Source organism: Botrytis sinoallii, assembly GCF_014898435.1.
Source record: "Botrytis sinoallii strain Bc 23 chromosome Unknown BSIN_008, whole genome shotgun sequence".
Taxonomy (NCBI): Eukaryota; Fungi; Ascomycota; class Leotiomycetes; order Helotiales; family Sclerotiniaceae; genus Botrytis; species Botrytis sinoallii.
The window spans coordinates 1,401,701-1,419,699 of record NW_024066035.1 but is presented as its reverse complement, the minus strand read 5'-3'; the positions used below and the strand labels follow the sequence as shown (position 1 = coordinate 1,419,699).

General features: G+C 42.3%; 3 protein-coding genes across 3 annotated transcripts; all 3 read left to right on the top strand.

Moving 5' to 3' along the window:
* Positions 1-124: 124 nt before the first annotated feature.
* Positions 125-1,382, top strand: EAF02_005414 (uncharacterized protein; the record flags this gene model as incomplete). The annotated part of the gene is made up of 3 exons (XM_038901462.1): positions 125-703; positions 765-1,097; positions 1,155-1,382. 3 exons carry the CDS (start codon positions 125-127, stop codon positions 1,380-1,382), a joined length of 1,140 nt encoding a protein of 379 aa, XP_038758802.1.
* A 3,645-nt stretch (positions 1,383-5,027) lies between these two features.
* On the top strand, positions 5,028-6,236 carry EAF02_005413 (uncharacterized protein; the record flags this gene model as incomplete). Its single annotated transcript, XM_038901461.1, has 5 exons — positions 5,028-5,218; positions 5,364-5,425; positions 5,483-5,494; positions 5,550-5,848; positions 5,958-6,236. The coding sequence occupies 5 exons, from the start codon at positions 5,028-5,030 to the stop codon at positions 6,234-6,236; spliced, it is 843 nt and encodes a 280-aa protein (XP_038758801.1).
* A 6,964-nt stretch (positions 6,237-13,200) lies between these two features.
* Positions 13,201-15,712, top strand: EAF02_005412 (uncharacterized protein; the record flags this gene model as incomplete). Its single annotated transcript, XM_038901460.1, has 6 exons — positions 13,201-13,641; positions 13,693-13,847; positions 13,900-14,134; positions 14,222-15,104; positions 15,262-15,500; positions 15,554-15,712. The coding sequence occupies 6 exons, from the start codon at positions 13,201-13,203 to the stop codon at positions 15,710-15,712; spliced, it is 2,112 nt and encodes a 703-aa protein (XP_038758800.1).
* Positions 15,713-17,999: the final 2,287 nt, after the last annotated feature.

Sequence of the window (17,999 nt, the reverse complement as noted above, 5' to 3'; positions counted from 1 at the left end):
GGGCGCCGTGGGTAGCGCAAACAACAAAAGCAACTTAATTTTCTTAAGAAGGAAGGATATTGTTTCAATCGCACATTGTCTCTATTCACTAATTTCGCGACATATTTCGAAGTAGCATATGAAAATGCCTCCACGACAGAATGAGAGTGGACAGAGGGATGTGCCATCGGGCGAATCGGATAGGCGTCAGTCGAGGTTGGAGGAAATTCGAGGGGGGCTAAATTCGATGTTCTCGGGACGATCAAGCGTTGAGGCTAGGAGTTCTTCCCCAGAAAGTCCAAAAGCTCCACGATTGGTTGGCCTTAGCAATCTGCCATCAACTCGAATCCATATTCCGGGCCTTACTACAAGTCGAAGCTCGACGCGCCGAAACTCTGCTGCTGCTGAACCAACATTACCTCGACATGAAGAACGTCGTCCTCCTCCTGTCGCGACTCGTTCCAATAGTAGACTCTCACAATCTACACAACTTCCAGCAGTGTCGTCTCCCATTTCGACAATACCACCTCGAGTGCGAAGACGATCGGAGCGCAGGTTTCTTAGTGTAGATCCTGCTGAGCAGCATCTAGCCGACTTAGCAGATAGAGGTAGGAGAAGAAGGGGAACTCCAAGGGGAACGCAAGAAAGTGGGAGAGGCTGTGCGCCAAGAATCCGGAACAAAAGAATACGCCAAAAGATATTGCATTCCTTAATATCTGGGCTGGTATGTGTTGCATTTTTCTCCACATCTCTTTTCCCCCACAATTTTCTAATGTAATTTATAGTTTCTCGTTTTGGTGCTCACGATATATCTTGCATTGGCATTGTCAGATAAGGATGAGAGCCAACAATTTCACGTTCTCTTAATTTTGATTATCTTGATAGTTACTATCTTCTTCTGCCATTCTTTGACTCGCCTCTGTATGATGATCTTGAAACCGCCGATAGAGAGAGAACCAAATCCACGACGTCTCCCATCGATGGTTGGACCTGGAGGTTATGCCGAAACCTCAGTCCCTATACCCGTCGCGCTCGCCAGAGATGAAGAAGCAGCAGGTATTGAAAGTCAAGCTACGAAAGTGCCGCCTCCAGCTTATGGATTATGGAGAGAGTCGGTGGTAAGTAACTTCAATCCGTAGTGAAGACGTGACACGATCATCTAACAGTATAAATAGAGGGTTGATCCAAATCGGATTTTCTGGCAAAGAAATGAAGCAGCGTTAAATCGTTCCATCTCTCGAATATCCGAACGTCCCTCGACGGCTAATCGTCCCCCGTCATATATGTCTGATGATGGCATTGATTATGTAATTGAGGCAGCACCTCGTTCAACGGTGACGGGAGAAGACGTATTACCTCGACATCCAGCTGATCGATCGGAATGGCCTCGTATAACTAACTAACCATGACCAGTAAACGGACATGGAAAATAAAACACTATGAGCATAAACCCTTGATGGGCTTTGTTCGAATTCTTTAAATGTTTGGGAAAATCGAATTCCACAATTTTGGACTTGGAGATATGGAGTTTTTGATTTGATTTGATTTGATCTGGGGCGTTTAGATGCACATACCTGTGGAATATTGATAGCGTTTAGCATAGTGTTTGGAGTTTTTTTTCTCTTTTGTTTCTGTCTTTCTACTTTTTGTGGGTGGTATCTCTCGTGGCTCTTGAGTTGGTCATGGTTATTTATGTGTATCTGGTGGAAAAGTGGAAAGGGTGTTGAATATGGAGGCGAGACACATGTATATATAGCAATACATGCAATGCAGTATTTGGAGGGGAGTGTGTTGTAGGAGTAGGTAGAGATTAGAAGTTTAGATATTATTAGTCTTGGCTTAGATGCAGAGATGGTGCGTAGATGTGGAGATGGGGGAGATCATTGGATCGATTGGATCGATTGGATGGATGATGGATGATGGATGATGGATAGATGGATAGATGGGTGGAGATTCTAGATTCTGGAAGAGATGTGAATATAAAATATATATATACAATATCAGAAGTAACAAATAACAAGTAACAAGTAATAAATTTCAAAAGAGCCGCATCGTATTGTCATTACGCGTGGGAGTTTGCATGGCATGCATGTGCAAGATGTCTTGCTCGGGTGTGTGGAGGTAGATTAGATTGATTGGATTGGATTGGCTGATTGTTGGGTGCAGCATATGGAGTAGCTCGACTCTACGTAACCAAAAAAAGCGGCGGAAATTGAGTACCCTTTCAAAGATCTTTTTTAATAGATTATAAATTCATTTCAAATTAAATATTGAAATTTGAAAAAAGCATACAAAAATTTGAGTCCTTTTTGTATTGATATTAAATGTTTTTATTATTTAAAATTATATCGAGAAGAGATCTTAGTTGTTAAAGTTCTTTTGAATAGTGGTCAATTTCCGCCGCTTTTTTCGGTTACGTAGAGCTCGAGTAGGTAATTAGATACTAGGTAGGCAAGGTAAGGTAAGGTACGAAATGGGATGCGGTTCAACCGTTTCGTTGTTGATTCTGTACCAAAGTTTTGGGATCGGGAGGATGGGTGGATGTAATTGCACTGTATAAAGTATGTCTATTTAGATACATACCTAGTTGTTACTGTTTGATGGATGTACATATGTATGGGAGAATATCTAGTTAGGTAGCTACTCTCCAGATACTGTACTCGTAGAAAATCTGTGATTTTATCTCTTGTAATTGTAAATTTGTACGGATTACAGTGATAATTATATCGGGATTTCTGTATCTATCTATCTATCTATCTATCTTGTCTATCTACGTAGGTTGGTAGGTCTATTAAGTTTCATGGGGTACAACGATGAATATACCCAATATGGCAGAATGCCATTCTTGATATCTAGAATTCAATTGAGTAGGGAGTATGATATGGAATATAATATGGGAGAAAATTAAGATTGGGAAAAGGCGGCAAAAGGTAAAAGCGAGTGGAGGGAGGTTGGGGGCGGCGCAGCGAGAACTTGCACTGGGGGTTTATTTACTAGGGAGGGAGGTAGCTGGGTAGAGGGTAGGTGTAGTAGAGATTCCTCTGCAAAAGGTTTGCGAGAGCGAGGGGTATGGTGGCCGGGTGGGTGAGAGGTGAAGGGGAGAGTGGTAGTTGTGGGAAGTGCTGGATAGAGGATGGCGAGGATGGGAAGAGTGTGGAGGATGTGTGGTATTGTATTGTATTGTATTGCATTGTATCTTTTGGGGATAGAGACTTGGATTTGAATATTCTCGGTCGCCTCGGCTGGATTGAGCGCTTGATAATTACCAGATGACCTACTACCTACGTAGGCATTGGAAGTTCAGAGATCGGGTTTCTTGGTAATACTCGAGGATTGCTGTGGTGGTAGAAAAGCTCTGTGTGTTCTGATCCTTCCCAAGTATCGAATTGCAACATGTGATTTCGGAGCTGAGGAACCATTTCGTTCGGAGTAAGTGGAAGGGAGTGATGGATGATTAGATAAGGTGGGAAATCATTGAGGGAAATGCACTTTGATTGGACGGTTCTCTTTATTTCTTCTTTGCAACTCTGTTCCAAGTGCTCTCTGGGTAGTCTGTCTCTGGTGTGAGTACATGGTTCGTTCTGTTAAATATACTCTAGAGTCGAAACATATAAACGAAATTCAATACGAGGAGGCTTTTGCTTCACTCGAGACTCTCAATCACTTACTACTCCGTGTTTGCCTGATATACTAGGTAACACTTATCCTGACAAATCACTTTTATCAATCCACCAGATCAGCCAATATCTTGAATTCTCTTATTACTCGAGATCAACAGGCGAATTGACAAAGTCGACAGGAACTTCTGACCTCTTGGAATGTAATCTTACCATGAGATTTCCATTCCAATGATTCCATATTCCATACTTTCCTCAAGAGTCAATACCAAGTTGTTAGTTGGAAAGTATATCCTCCCGTATCATAGCGTGTACCTAGTGTACCGTACCGTACCCGTAAAACCATCAATTGTTAAAAATCAACCGATATTGATTGATTAACCCCCCATTCCAAGTATTCAAGTGATTCCCCATTATTTTATCCATCTCACCCAATCAGATCCATCAATTTCCCCAATTTCCCATTCATTCCCATTCATTTCATTCCCACTAGTTCGTTTATCCAAATTCACTCGTGTTTTTTTTGCCCTGCCCTGATCCTACCTACCTACCTAGTAACCCACCCTTAGACCACCCACCTTGGACTACCATTCATTCATTATTCACCATTAGATTTTCCATTGGGCGGTTAAGCTAAACCAAGTCTGGCACTAGTCACCCTATCCTAATCTAGAAGCTAATCTCTTTCAAGACTAGACCCATTCTCAAGAATTAGGATCTTTGCTAAGCTAGAGTTTTCCAGGTTACAAAGGGACATCCTTTTTGAAGTTTTGCCTTCCGAAATCCCTCCACAAAATAAAAACCACATCACACACAATTCTGCAGTCTCTTTCGCGAAACGTTTGTATCACGGGAGGTAGAAGGAAGTAGGAAGTAGCTGTTGTTGAAGGAAAGGTTGATATATTTTTCAAGAACGGGAATTTAAGAAGGAAAATCAACAAAGGAATTCTATTCTGTGAGTACTTGCTTATTTTCATATCCTCTTTGTGATTCGTTGATGGTTGCATTTTGTTTCGAGAGGGGAGGGGGAGGGAGGAAAAGGCAACTACTTGAAAGGCCTGCGCCGGCTCGGGCTTTGTAACTCTTTACGATCCTACGTCCTCAAGAGTTGAACAATGTCTTTTGGATGTGGAATAAACCAAAGAATAAGGTGGCACATCTACTTGATGATATTCAAACCTCTCCAACATCCGATCTCTCCATCCTCAATATTACGTACAACGACTATCCTTACCATATGAACAAACAAAGTTGTCGAAAGCATATCAACAAAGTACCACGATATCAATCTTATACTCAAAGGTTGCACAGCATTTGTACACCCTGCAGCCTGACGATGATGCTGGTCATGTAATTGCAACGTTCTTCTGGTGGATATTTCAATGCGAACTTACCTCATCGCCAAATATTCTTACAGCAACAATCACCAATATGCCGACTTCGACAGTTGAGGAATGGTTAAGATCAGATGGAGTAGATGAGTCACCACATAGATGCAGGAGGATTGTTAAAGAATGGGAATCGGAGGATGGTGCCTTTGTTATTTGCCGTGCTGATGATGGGACACAACAGACACATAAATTAGTAGCCATGTCTTCATTATCTCGTCGTGCTTGCTACAAGTAAGTGCCTCCACTTTCTCTCGGACATCAAGGGATGCTTAGCTCTGGAATTGGTCTTCCTGGCGGCATTCCAAAGAACTCAATACTTCTTTGGGGTTGTGCAACATTCTTGTTTCAAAGGGTAACACTAACATTGATATTTCAGGTGCGGAAACGTTGGTCATTATGCAGAAGTTTGCGCTTCTGCTGAACGTCTTTGCTACAATTGTGAGTACATGTCAACTGCCTTCGATAATGAACAAGACTAATACTTTTGGTAATTAGGCAAGCAACCTGGTAAGCTTTCAAAAGCAAAGCACAGCTTTTTGTCATACTAATGCGACGTACGTAGGACATGAATCGAATGGTTGCCCATTGCCAAGAACTACCGAGGCTAAGCAGTGTTACCACTGCCAAGGTTTAGGACACGTTCAAGCCGACTGTCCAACTTTGCGTATCAGCGGAGCTGGAACCACCGGTCGATGCTACAACTGCGGTATTCCTGGCCATTTGGCTAGAGCTTGCCCAAACCCAAACAACGGAATGCAAGGTCCTCCACGTGGACTTGGTGCTCCTCGTGGTGGATTTGGCGGTGGATTCGCTCCTCGCGGTGGATTTGCTGGCGGACCTCGCCCAGCCACTTGTTACAAGGTAAGCAATCTTCTCTCAGGTTGCCACATGTCCCGAATCTTCCGGTAGCATGTCATGTCGGCAACACTTCGGTCTAGGGCCTCGGTTACATTAAACTAACTCCTGATAGTGTGGTGGTCCAAACCACTTTGCCCGTGATTGCCAGGCTCAAGCCATGAAGTGCTATGCATGCGGAAGAACTGGACACAGTTCCCGTGAGTGCACTAGCCCCAACGGTGGTGTTAACAAGGCTGGAAAGACTTGTTATACTTGTGGAACCGAAGGTCACATTGCTCGTGACTGTCCATCAAAGGGACTCAATGATAACCTCGCTGGAGAGGGTGGTGCCGGCATAGTTAGCAACATGGAAGGTGCTTCAATTGCTCCTGTTGCAGCTCCTGTTGCATAGGTCCCTTTACTAGGGATGCCATTGTTCGATAGGCCTCGATGAACTATCGATCATTGCTCTTACACTGGTTCATCGTATTTTGTCTCTCATTTGTAATTTGGACAACATCAATTGATCCAAGGCCGTCTACTCGTTTTCTCGGTGTGCGAAGATCGAACAGCATTATAAGCATTATATCAAAACCTTACGGATTGCTTCTTTTCGGCGCTTAGTCATTTCCCATGTTTCTTTTGATATGTTCAACAAAAAATTAAAAAAAAAAGCATTTTTGCACGCGATATCCATTTCCTATACCCTTTACGAACTGGCAACCCGGTAAATACCTACAACATTACCTTTGACGACGTGGAACCATTATTTTTGTGGTTTTCATCTTACAAGATAGATTTCAAGATTTTTGGGCGACTTGCAAAGCAAAAGCAAACCGGCGAAAAGTTCTTTTCTATCTTATTTTTAATGATGTGATGTTATGAACAAATCATGGGTTCAATCTCACATATGATCTAATCACAAAGCAAGCAAGAGGCTGTGAGGCACGAATGGTTGGAGAGTTGGTCTTTGTTGAAGGTGAATTTCAAACAACGATAAGAAATAAGTGATAAGATATTTAGTTGGACGGACGATGAACGATTTGAGGAGATCCCAAAGGAAAGGAACGGATTTGGGCTTGAGAGTACCTAGGCTGGACTGGGGGCTTAGGTCTAGATTGGTGGATTGAGGGACGTAAAGGAAAAGAAAGACTTTTGTTGATCGATCTTCGTTTGTTGACTTCTTCTTTTATGTGCTTAGGAATAGTTTTGAACGGAGTGGGTGTGTGGAGATTCAGGGGAGGTGGAATAGGGATGAGAATTGAGTGATGCGATTGTTCAAAAATGAGTTTTGTAAAATTTGATGTGATGTGTGTGTGGTGTGTGTATGTGGGTTTGTGGTTTGGAGGGTAGGAGGGTAGGTGACATAGGGTATGAGTAGAGTGAAATGAAATGGAGTGAGTGAGTGGGTGAGTACGTATGAGTTGCTTATAAGGTATATTGAAGTGTTTAATACTTTGGAGTTTTGAGTAATAGGTGTTGTGTTCATATATGTACAAGTGTATGATAAGAATGCTGAGGAGGTGGTAGGTGTAGGGAGTGTAGGTATTAGATGAAAGATAGGTTGATTGACTAAAATTGATTGGATTTGGATCGAATGATTGGATGGATAATGGGGATATTAATGAGGGATTGGGAGGGAGGCTGAGGATGAGAGGTGAGAGGTGAGAGGTGAGAGGTGAGAGGTGAGAGATGGTGATGGTGATGGGAGGTTGTGATGGGTGGTGGGTGGTAGATGGTGATGGGAGGTTGTGATGGGTGGTGGGTGGTAGATGGTGGGTGGTAGATGGTGGATGGTGGATGGGAGGTGGTGATGGGAGGTGGATGGTGGATGGACGGATGGGTAATGGATAGATGGTGGGTGGATGGATGAGTAGAGGGAGAGAAAGAGAAGAGGAGTGAAAGGGGAGAGGAAGAGGAGAGAAAAAGGGGAGAGAAGTGTATTTATTTCTAATGACCTCGTTTTAATAGATATCTAGTGAGTAGATAGTGGGTGGATAATGAATAATGAATAATGAGTAATAAGTAATAAATGATTGAGATTCGAATTTTAGAATTTTAGTCTGACTGAGTTAGGTTATATATGGGGATTCGGGAAAATGGAGATAGATGAATGAGTGGATGGATTGATGATGGGTGGATGGATTGTTTGGAGATCGATATGTTATGTTTCTATTCTTTCTATTTTTCTCTCCCTCTCCCTCTCTCTCTTAAAAGAAAAAGAGATTTCTAGATATTCACTTGACGTCTACTCTGATCTCTGATCCTTGATCTCTGATCTCTGATCTCTGATCTCTGATCTCTGATCTCTTATATAGAGAATAAAAGATAAATACTTCGTTAATATCTAAATACAGATAGATATATAGATAGAATGAATATATTATCAACACTAACTTAACTATTAAAGAATTTAAAGAAAGATTTTATGATTTTTTGATGCTCGGATTTTTTAATTTGTATATCTTTATATCTCGAAACTACAATCACATCAGATACGGTTCGAACTATTTGATTCATTGTATAGAAAGAGTTAATTAACTAAGCTCTTTTTCTAATATTCTATTTCATTCTATACTACTATAATATTCTATTCTTATCAAAGTGTATTTATATTCTCATTTGAGAGGGGGTAAATAGAAGAGATATAGATTTCACAAGATAATAATATAATGATATATTAGCGAATGGGATTTAAATTGAGATTGAGACTTGCGAGGAGAATTATACTAGTGGGAGTATCTATGTATATGAATAATTATACAAGTGCTGTTATTGTATTTTGGAATACTCGGATTATATTTGGTTTCAAGTTTGGAAAGTTGAGGAGTCCTTGTTTATATATGTATATATTTATGTATAATAGATAGAATATGTAATATATGATATGTGACATATCAAACAACAGCAAATGAAATTCTCAAAGATTGTTTCTATCTAGTCTTGATGTAAAGATGAATGAATCAGAAGTTCGGTATGCGAAATTGAGGAATATATAGGAATTCGAGTGGAAGTAGAGGTGGTGATATGAGGAAGTGATGAATGAAGGTGGAAGATGGATAGATGGAAGATTGGATGATGAGGTTTAATGCTAAATGTGTATTTGCAATGGTCGGTTGAATGTGTGGATAGGAAGCTTTGCGTGTAGATCGAGCTTTATATTGAAGTGTTTTGAGGATGACTTTTATATAATATCTCATGATCTATGGACTTGAAATGATTGCGTGGTTGTTTGGTAGCATGATACCTATTCAGATTGATAGAGGAACTGATCTATGAAGAGGGTTTTCGAAAACTGTTTCGATTCTATCTGTAGATACCGTCGATGGAAATCTGAACAAGATTGATTGATCATATGTAGGAATAGTTGGTAGATGGAAAACTGATGAGTGCATGAAAACTTCAACTGAGGGCTACTAGAATTTGAACTCAAGATTGAGAAGATACCTACACATTCATAGTCAGAGGAAAATCTTCTTGCATTGTTAACGAACGCATTATATAGAAGGTAGATGGTTTAACCCAGATGTGATGACACTCATTGAGACGATAGCTACACTCTATACACGAGTTGACTCGCGGACTAAAGATCTCATGTATCTAGACAGGATGACTTTTGTGTCTTATCCCATACGTATCTTCACACCGAGTGACCATCCAGCTCTATTGCAGAACAAAGCGTCAGTAATTATTTACCTACTCGAAGTTATTGGAGTTGAGATGGTGGATTCAGTATTGGGTACTGGTAGGGTACCCCTGAGATGAATCACCAACGTTCCGGGAGATCCGAGGGGATCTACAGCCCTAGGAGAAAAATGCGGGGTGGATAGGGAGGTCTTTTGACTGGTGAGATATTCATGTGAAGACATGTCTAATCATCTTGAACGATTCCACTAGGGAAAGAAGTTTGTCTCTCATGTTAATTCACTATCTGAAGCGACCCTCGATTCGAACATTCCGTGCGTTACCTACGAGACATTGGTAATCTTTGAACAAGCTGGCTTCTACAACTTGTAGATTTCTCATTGTGAGATGGGATAAATGGGTTGAGATGTTTTATTGATTCACCGACGAAATGAAATGATATGAAATGCATGATAAATGTATGATGTTAATAGAAGAGTAGAGTTGATAAGTGGAAAGGGGGGAAAGGGAAGATTGGGGGAATGTTGGGGAAATATTGAATGCAGCAGCTGCACCTACTCGTGTCGCGTCTACCGATGGAATGATTTTTGGACCCCACGCCCAAGGCTGAGTAATATTCTCCGAGAGTAACCTTACGGAGCAACTTTTGGGGGCGGACGGCTCATGGAGTAATATCGTAGAGTAACTTATACCTAAAACCTATTAAGATGATCTACCGATCCACTGCAGGAGCATTCAAAGGGTGAAACAGATACTCATCAGATTAAAAGCCGTTGGACGGCACAGTTTGCACTTTGGGGAGGGAGGGATTGGCAGAGCTTTGGATATCATTATGAGTGTAGTGTGTGAGATGATTGAGAAGATGATTCTGACATAGATATATATATATATATATATATATATATATATACACATACCTACATACTTATTACTCACATGGTTTAAAACAATTCATATGCACCAGGTATTTTCCATTTTTTATACCCAAGTAGACAGTCGAGACAGTGAACCAAACTTTCGGAAATCGATGTCCTTGATAGCTCGGGTGTGCTCGGTTTATTGGGTACAGTAGTTTGAGTGATTGATTGATTGACTGATTGACTGATTGATTGATTCAATTTGATTGATCCCTTGAAACTTTGGCCCCCAATCATTGAACAGATGCTTTTAGTTTCATGCCATCTTCTAATTTATAATTAGGTAGGATCTTAAACTCCAATGTATCCTATGATTTGCATTTCGATACAAAAACCTTGGAAACCAGAAATGACAAACCGTAACGTCATGATATACTCTAGCATATATACTACCTACCTACCTAACAAGTAGACACTGATCATTAGCAATGCCATTGCCATCGATATCACGTGACCTCACCGTGATTTATCTTGATTAGAATCATTCTTTTCCTACATTCAAGATGATGATACGCCTGGAGGAATGGAATGGAAAAGAATTGCATGTTATATGCATCTCTTCCAGATCACCCAAGGCCATCTGAAATGGAAGGGCTGGTGATGATGGAAATCATGTCACACTTACACTTACTTTGCATGCCACTTTTAGCAAGCGAAACTTGGATGGGTGTTTCGAATGATAGTTCATCGAGGGAATGACTTATATCTAGGTAAGCCAAGAGATGAGAGAGATGGATTTGGGTTATAGAGGAGAGTAGAAGCGTATGGAAGTTGATTGCCCAGTCCTGCGTAGTATACCAACATGAATTATGGTTGTTGCTTCCGTAAGATGAAGGTCGGTGAAGGTACTCGAGTACATAGATACGGAGGTCGGTAGTAGGTAGGTAGGTAGGTACTGATGAAAGATTGTATGATTTCTAGAATGAAATGCAGGTGAAGATACCTACCTATCTATTATTTAGCAGCTACCTACCATACATACGAAAGAACCAAAGAACCAAAGAACCCAAGAATTCCCATATATCTCTGAAGGGCAAAACCACGAAATCATGTAGCTTCCGAGGCAGGTAGGTATTGCAATATACTACGACTACAGACTCATTAGGTAATCACGATGGGCAAAGATACCAAGCAAGAAGAAATGAAATGAAATGAAATGATTTCGAGGTTAGTACCTGCCGACTAGTTATCACTTCACCGTATTGAGTGATTACCTGCGATCCAGGGATTTGCAAAGTCTATGCGGAATCGCCGAAAAGGACTCGTAGATACCGACGACCTAGATAATAGATAGATATCTAGCCAGATACCTCCCTAGTACTGTAGCTAGATGGAAGATATAAAGTTCTCTACATACATACCGACCCAGTATTCCACATGAGAAAGCAGCATGATGAGTATAGTATCAATGGATGTTACCTGATACTTCCCATCATTCGAACTCTCTAGATACTTTTTTCATTTGAAATCATCAAACTTCTCTTCCAAAATAAATAACATCACCATCCTTCTTGTTGGAAGTGAAGGGTGAAGGGTGATGGTCAATCAATCTGTTCTTACTCTTCTATATATCTTTCATCTCAAAAGCAGCATCACTCGTAGGCTGAGGCTAAGGCCACTTGTAGATTAGTCGATACAAAACCTTGATATGATTGGTTCTTATCCAAATCTTCCACTTTTTTCTCTCTTCTCTATCGAACCTTACCTCTCGGTCTCTCTCTCTCTCCCCCCCCTCTCCAACTTATTATGACTATTCCTCTCCCAATTCTACCACTTTTATATTTCCCTCTTCCCTCTTCGCACTTCACATAACTCCGTGACCATTCGGAAGAGAATTGGGGATCAATTATCATCTGATTCGAAATCATCTCATATATCTCTTTAATATCTTTACTTTTCCAATCCTATCTTGACCTCTTCCTTCTTCCTTTTTTTATTAATCTTCACTCCTTATTTATTTTTTGTGGCGAATCCTGGTTCGTTCAATTCTCTCCCCCCCAAGCTTTCTTCCAGCTCCGACCATTCAACTTTGAACACCAGAAAAAAAAACAAGAGAGAGTGAGTGAGAGAGAGAGTGAGGAAAGAAATATTAGAAACACTCCCGATACCTAGAAAACGCACCTTCCTCTCGGGAAGCAGTTTACATCACGCCCTGCGTATTTTTCAGTCTCTTATTATTTGCAACACACCCCCCAAAAACCCACCTTGGAAACTTTATACAAATTACAACGACAAACTACAACCCATAAATCACCACCACTACCGCCCCATTTCGATTAATTGAAAAGTCTCGTCCACGGTATCAATATCAGTTACCCTTAATAATTGCATGGTGAATATCTTCACTTGCGCAATCTCATCCCAAGCAAGAGCTTTTCAATCTTCCTCTTCCTTCTAGAATAGCCTTCTTCAATAACCTTCAGACGCTATTGCTTCTCGCATCAAACAAGCCCCCGGAGTTTATCGCATTTGGCTTCCACTAAAAAGGTCCCCCCCCCAGACACAGACACAGATACCTCAGTTACACCAGAAATCACACCTTCAAACCCATTCAATCTACATCAAACTGGCGCGCCACGTACAGTCACAATAATATACAAGTTGGAATATTTAAAAACGATAGTTTTCGGTTTCGTTCAATTCAAACCGTTCTGCCGTGCGACATTTCGCTCTACAACCGCTTCGCGTCAGAGAGCTGTGGCTGACGGACGGTTCTTCTTCTTCTACACGAGTGTTGGATTGTAAAATTCACGCTCACCTTGACTTATCACTACCCGATCGCGTTCAGAGTCTGCGACGATGAATAACGTCAATATGTCCGGTATGCCAAACATGGGTGGTCCAGTTGGAACTGGTATCCCCATGATGAATAATGGGGTACCCGGTGGAGCTGCGAGACATCCTACGATGAAAGATGGCAACTCTTTTAGCCCTCGATCGCAACTGAACACCTACATTTACGAATACTTTCTCAAGAGTGGCATGTTTGATTGCGCCAGAACAATGTTGAATGAACAAATCAACGTCCAGAAAGATAGCCTCAATCGGGGCGACGCGGAAGAGGGAGACGATTCGAAAGATGACATCGATTCAAAGAGGCCCAGTGATCTTCCTCTACCAAACCTTCCCAAGGAATCTCCTGAAAATGGCTGTTTTCTTTATGAATGGTTTTGCCTTTTCTGGGAAATGTTCAATGCTCAGCGAAACTCGGGGGATCCATCACGTAACGTTCTTGCCTATGTCACTCACACACAGGTATTTCAACCATTGGAGGTTCACTAAAAGCATTAACTAAACTCTTGATAGCAAACGCGCCAAAAGGCAGAGCAACAGCAGGCTTCGCTTCGTGCTCTCAATCCAAATGGAATGCATCCTGGTGCAGCCTATGGTCGTATGAACCCAGCGATAATGCAAAATGAAATTGCACGACAAGCATTGATGAATGGTGGTAGAGGCAAACCGTGAGTAGCCATCTTTGCTTGTCATACTAACGCTAATCAATCACTGTCACAGCACTCCACAGCAGATGCAACAGATGCAACAAATGCAACAGATGCAGAAACAACAAGCAATGCAGAGAGAACCTTCGGACGGCAACCATCCACAACGAGCTCAATCGCCAGGAGGATCTGCCGAGAACGCTCCATCCCCATCCAAGCGACCACGAATTGAAGGACCCGGATTTAATCAACAAGGTGGCATGGGACCTAATGGAAGAGGACAAACTGCTGGAATTCCAGGCCAACAGGTGGGAGAAACCGCCCCCAGCAATACTGCTCAAGCAGCTCGTTTGCCACTTTCAAATGGTATCGATTCAAATCTGACAGCTCAGCAGTTCCAGGGTTTCCCAAATCAAAATCCACAAAAGAATCTTCAAGCATATCAGGCTGGTTTGTCACATCAGCAACAAAAGCAAATGCCTGGTGCAGCTGCTGGAGGCCCCCCCAACCAAGGATCGCCCATGATGACGCAAGGTGCTGATGTGAACGCAATGACTACTTATGGTTACGGCGCGGGTGAAATGGGTCAAAACGGTGTGAGAGGTGCTCCCGGTGGCCAACAAAGTGGCCAACAAGGTAACCATGCTTTACAAGACTATCAGATGCAGTTGATGTTGCTTGAGCAACAAAACAAGAAGAGACTAATGATGGCACGCCAAGAACAGGGTGCCGCTGAGGGCCAGGGAGGTCCCGGAGGACCTGGCATGGGGCCCAATGGGCCCAATTTCCCCCAAGGAACCTCGCCACAAAGTGGTCCTCGATCAGTGAACTCGCCAAACCCAAGCGAGCAGCAGATGAAGCGAGGAACACCTCACATGAATAACCCAGGCATTCCATCTCCTCTACCCGAAGGTCAAAATAGAGGATCGCCGGGCGCAATGAACTTCAACATGGGACAGCCTGGGCAAATGGATGCAGGCATGAACCCACAATTCTACAAGATGAACGATATGAATGGTAACATGATGCCCAACGGCATGCGACCCCCTAGTTCCCATCCCGGATTCCCACAAGGAATGTCACAGCAGCAAATGATGATGGCACGACAGCAAGCTGGCAACTGGCAGAATGGTCCAAACGGCGGCGCTCCCATGGTTGCCAACCCCTCCCAAGGACCCCCACAAGCTATGGGCACACCTCAACAACGAAATATGCCTCCACCCGCAGCTCCTGCCAACGCTGGCGCGAACGGACGAACACAACCATCGTCCCCTCAAGGTAGCACTGCTGCACCTCCAACACCTCAGCAATCGAACAAGGCAAACCCCAAGAAGAAGAATGAGACCAAGGAAACAAAAACAAGGTAAATTTCTTAGCGTTTAATGGATTTTTTGGTAGAAATGTTGACATTGATAACAGCGGGCTACAAAGAAAGGATCCGCCGCAAACCTCAACGCTGGTGCTACACCCTCCGCCGATCCAACCCAAGAAGCCGCTACCCCCACCCCAGCGACCCCGATCACCCCGGTTCACACGAAGACTTTCAACAATGTTCCAAATCCAAACGGTGCTGTTCAGCCCGTCAATGGTCAACCTATGGCGACTGCCCCGAACGTTGGAGTTGCCTCGTCGCAGCCTGATCCTCTGAATGCATTCCCAATGAATGATCAACCGGTATGCCTATCACATGTCATTTCTTCTGGGTTTCACTAATACAATTTTAATAGTTTGATATGCTCGAGTTTAACAATCCCATGAATGGAAATTCGGATGTTCTTACCGACTTTGACTTTGATTCATTCTTGAATGATTCTACTGGTGGTGCAGATGACAATTATAACTTTGATCCTTATCTAGGAGAAAATGAAATATCCGAGACTGTTTGAAGCAATTCAGGTGCATAGGGTCAATTTACCGGCGTTTTCGAGCATACTTTGGCGTTTATCGGATCATACCACTTCGAGCTTTCCTGGCGCATGGACTCTCAAATGTGAAAAAGAATCTGGAACTTCAGAAAGGATTAGAAAGGGGTGGTGGTTGTTGCAAGTGTTTAAAAAAAACTCCTTTTACATAAGACATGACACGATCGTGTGACGTTGGATAGGGATCAACGGAGGGGAGTGGTTTTCATTTTGTGTTTACGCTATTATACTTTTGATCAGTCAAAGGAAGTACTTAATTACTTGGCTCATATTATGACTTTCTCGGCATATTCTTACTGGGCAAAGTTATGAGATGGGAACTGGCGTTACTTTGTTTAAATGATTAGTCTATCTTGTTTATTATCCACCATATTTCTTTTGCGTAGGAACGGATATTGGGATCTCTTGGGGAAAGGGAGGAATCCTGTGTATTTATCATTGATGGGTCCAGTTCTCTCTCTCTCTTTTTTTACAGGGCGGGATTTATCACTAGGAGACTCGAGAAGATGTTTGTTTATTTTCCAAAGCAAATTTGGAGTAAGATTATTAACATATATGTTTTTCAATGATTGAATGTTTTTAGTAGCGTGATTTTATCATATTTGAAGATGAAAGGGACTATTGACTATTGACTTTTGACGCAATTTGTTTCGGGGTCATTTTAAGGGGCTCGGTAATGCAAAGGATGTAGATTGATTGCTTAGGTGCAGCATGGATTATATTGGAGTAGTGGGGATGGTGGGTGGGTGGGTGAGTGGTATGCATGCATTGCAGTGCCGTGCAGTGCAGTGCCGATTATTTTTCTTAATGATTTTTTGCCCACTCTTTTTTTTTCTTCGTTTGTTCGTTGGATGTGTGTGCTTATTTGATGGGAATTAAGTGTGCTGGATGGATGGATAGATAGTTAGTAGATGGATAGTAGATTTTATATTTGTTATGTTGTGTTATTTTATGTTTGTTATGCATGTTGTGTTATGTTATGTTATGTATGGTAAGGAGATGAAGGGATTGGAGGGAGTGGGAGTGGAGTGGGAAGTTGGTGCTTGGTCCTTGGTTGTTTTGTGATTCGTTAAATTTGTGGTTGGTGTGCTTGGTATGGTGATGGTATGGTGTAGTTGGTATGGTGATGGAAGATAGTTGGAAGTGAGAGAATGGAAGTGAGATAATGGATGAATGGAGGTAGTTGTTTTTTGTGGATTGGTTTTTTTATGGTATTGCATTGGATTGTATTGGGTGGAGGGAGGAATGGAGGGAGGGAGGGAGGGAGGGAGGGATGGAGGGTGGTGTGTATTTATGTGTATATATATATGTGTGTGTATGTATGTATGTATGTATGTATTTATGAGATGGAAGGTGGAAGGAAGATGAGTGGAAGGTGGATATAGAGAGGTGAATTGGATTTGGGGTGGGTTTGGGGTTGGGTTGGGGTTGGGGAAGAAAGTTGGAGTTGTGGAGTTGTGGAGTTGTGGAGTTGTGGAGGGATGAATGATAGAGGGATGAGGGATGGATGGATGGATATATATATATATATGTATAAGGAGGGGAAGGTTTGGATGGGTGTGTATTTGTTTTTGAGGGGAACGGGGAACGGGGGAAGGGGGTAATAATGGATGATGTCCTTTTGAACTTTGAGGAGAAGAAAGGGAAATGGAGGAAACAAAAGAATGAAAAGATGGTAGGTTGTTTGGTTGGTTTGGTTTGGTTTATTTTTGTTCTATGTGTGTGAGAAGGGATGAGGGATAGTGATAAGGTGAATTGGATTTGGGATTGGATTTGGGATTGGATTTGGACTGTGGATTCTCCAGAGGGGATTCTATGTGTGGGATTAGGGTAAGAGGCTGGTGGATTGGGGTGGGGGAGGGGATTATAGGATTCTGAGAGGTATCGGGATGGAGAGATGGTTGGTGGAAGGTTTAGATCTGGAGTGGAATGTTGCAAGGGCGGAGTGGTATTTGCGGGATGGGGTCATGGGAGAGGAGAGATTTGAGAATCGGCGAGGAAGGCTGGAGGATCAAAGAGAGAGGTTAAAGGAGAAGAAAAGCTCGAAGATATCTGCAATGTGGAAGAAGTATGGTGTAGTGGAGATGAAAATGGAGGGTGATCTGGAAGATTGTGAAATTAGAAGTTACGCGTTTTTGGGGCATGGATGGAATTTGACTTCAAATGTAAGTTTCTGCTCTGTTCTTTCTGTCTGGAGCTTCTCAGAAATTCTGTCTCCGAATCACACTTTCGGAGTCTAGTGATGGAAGGG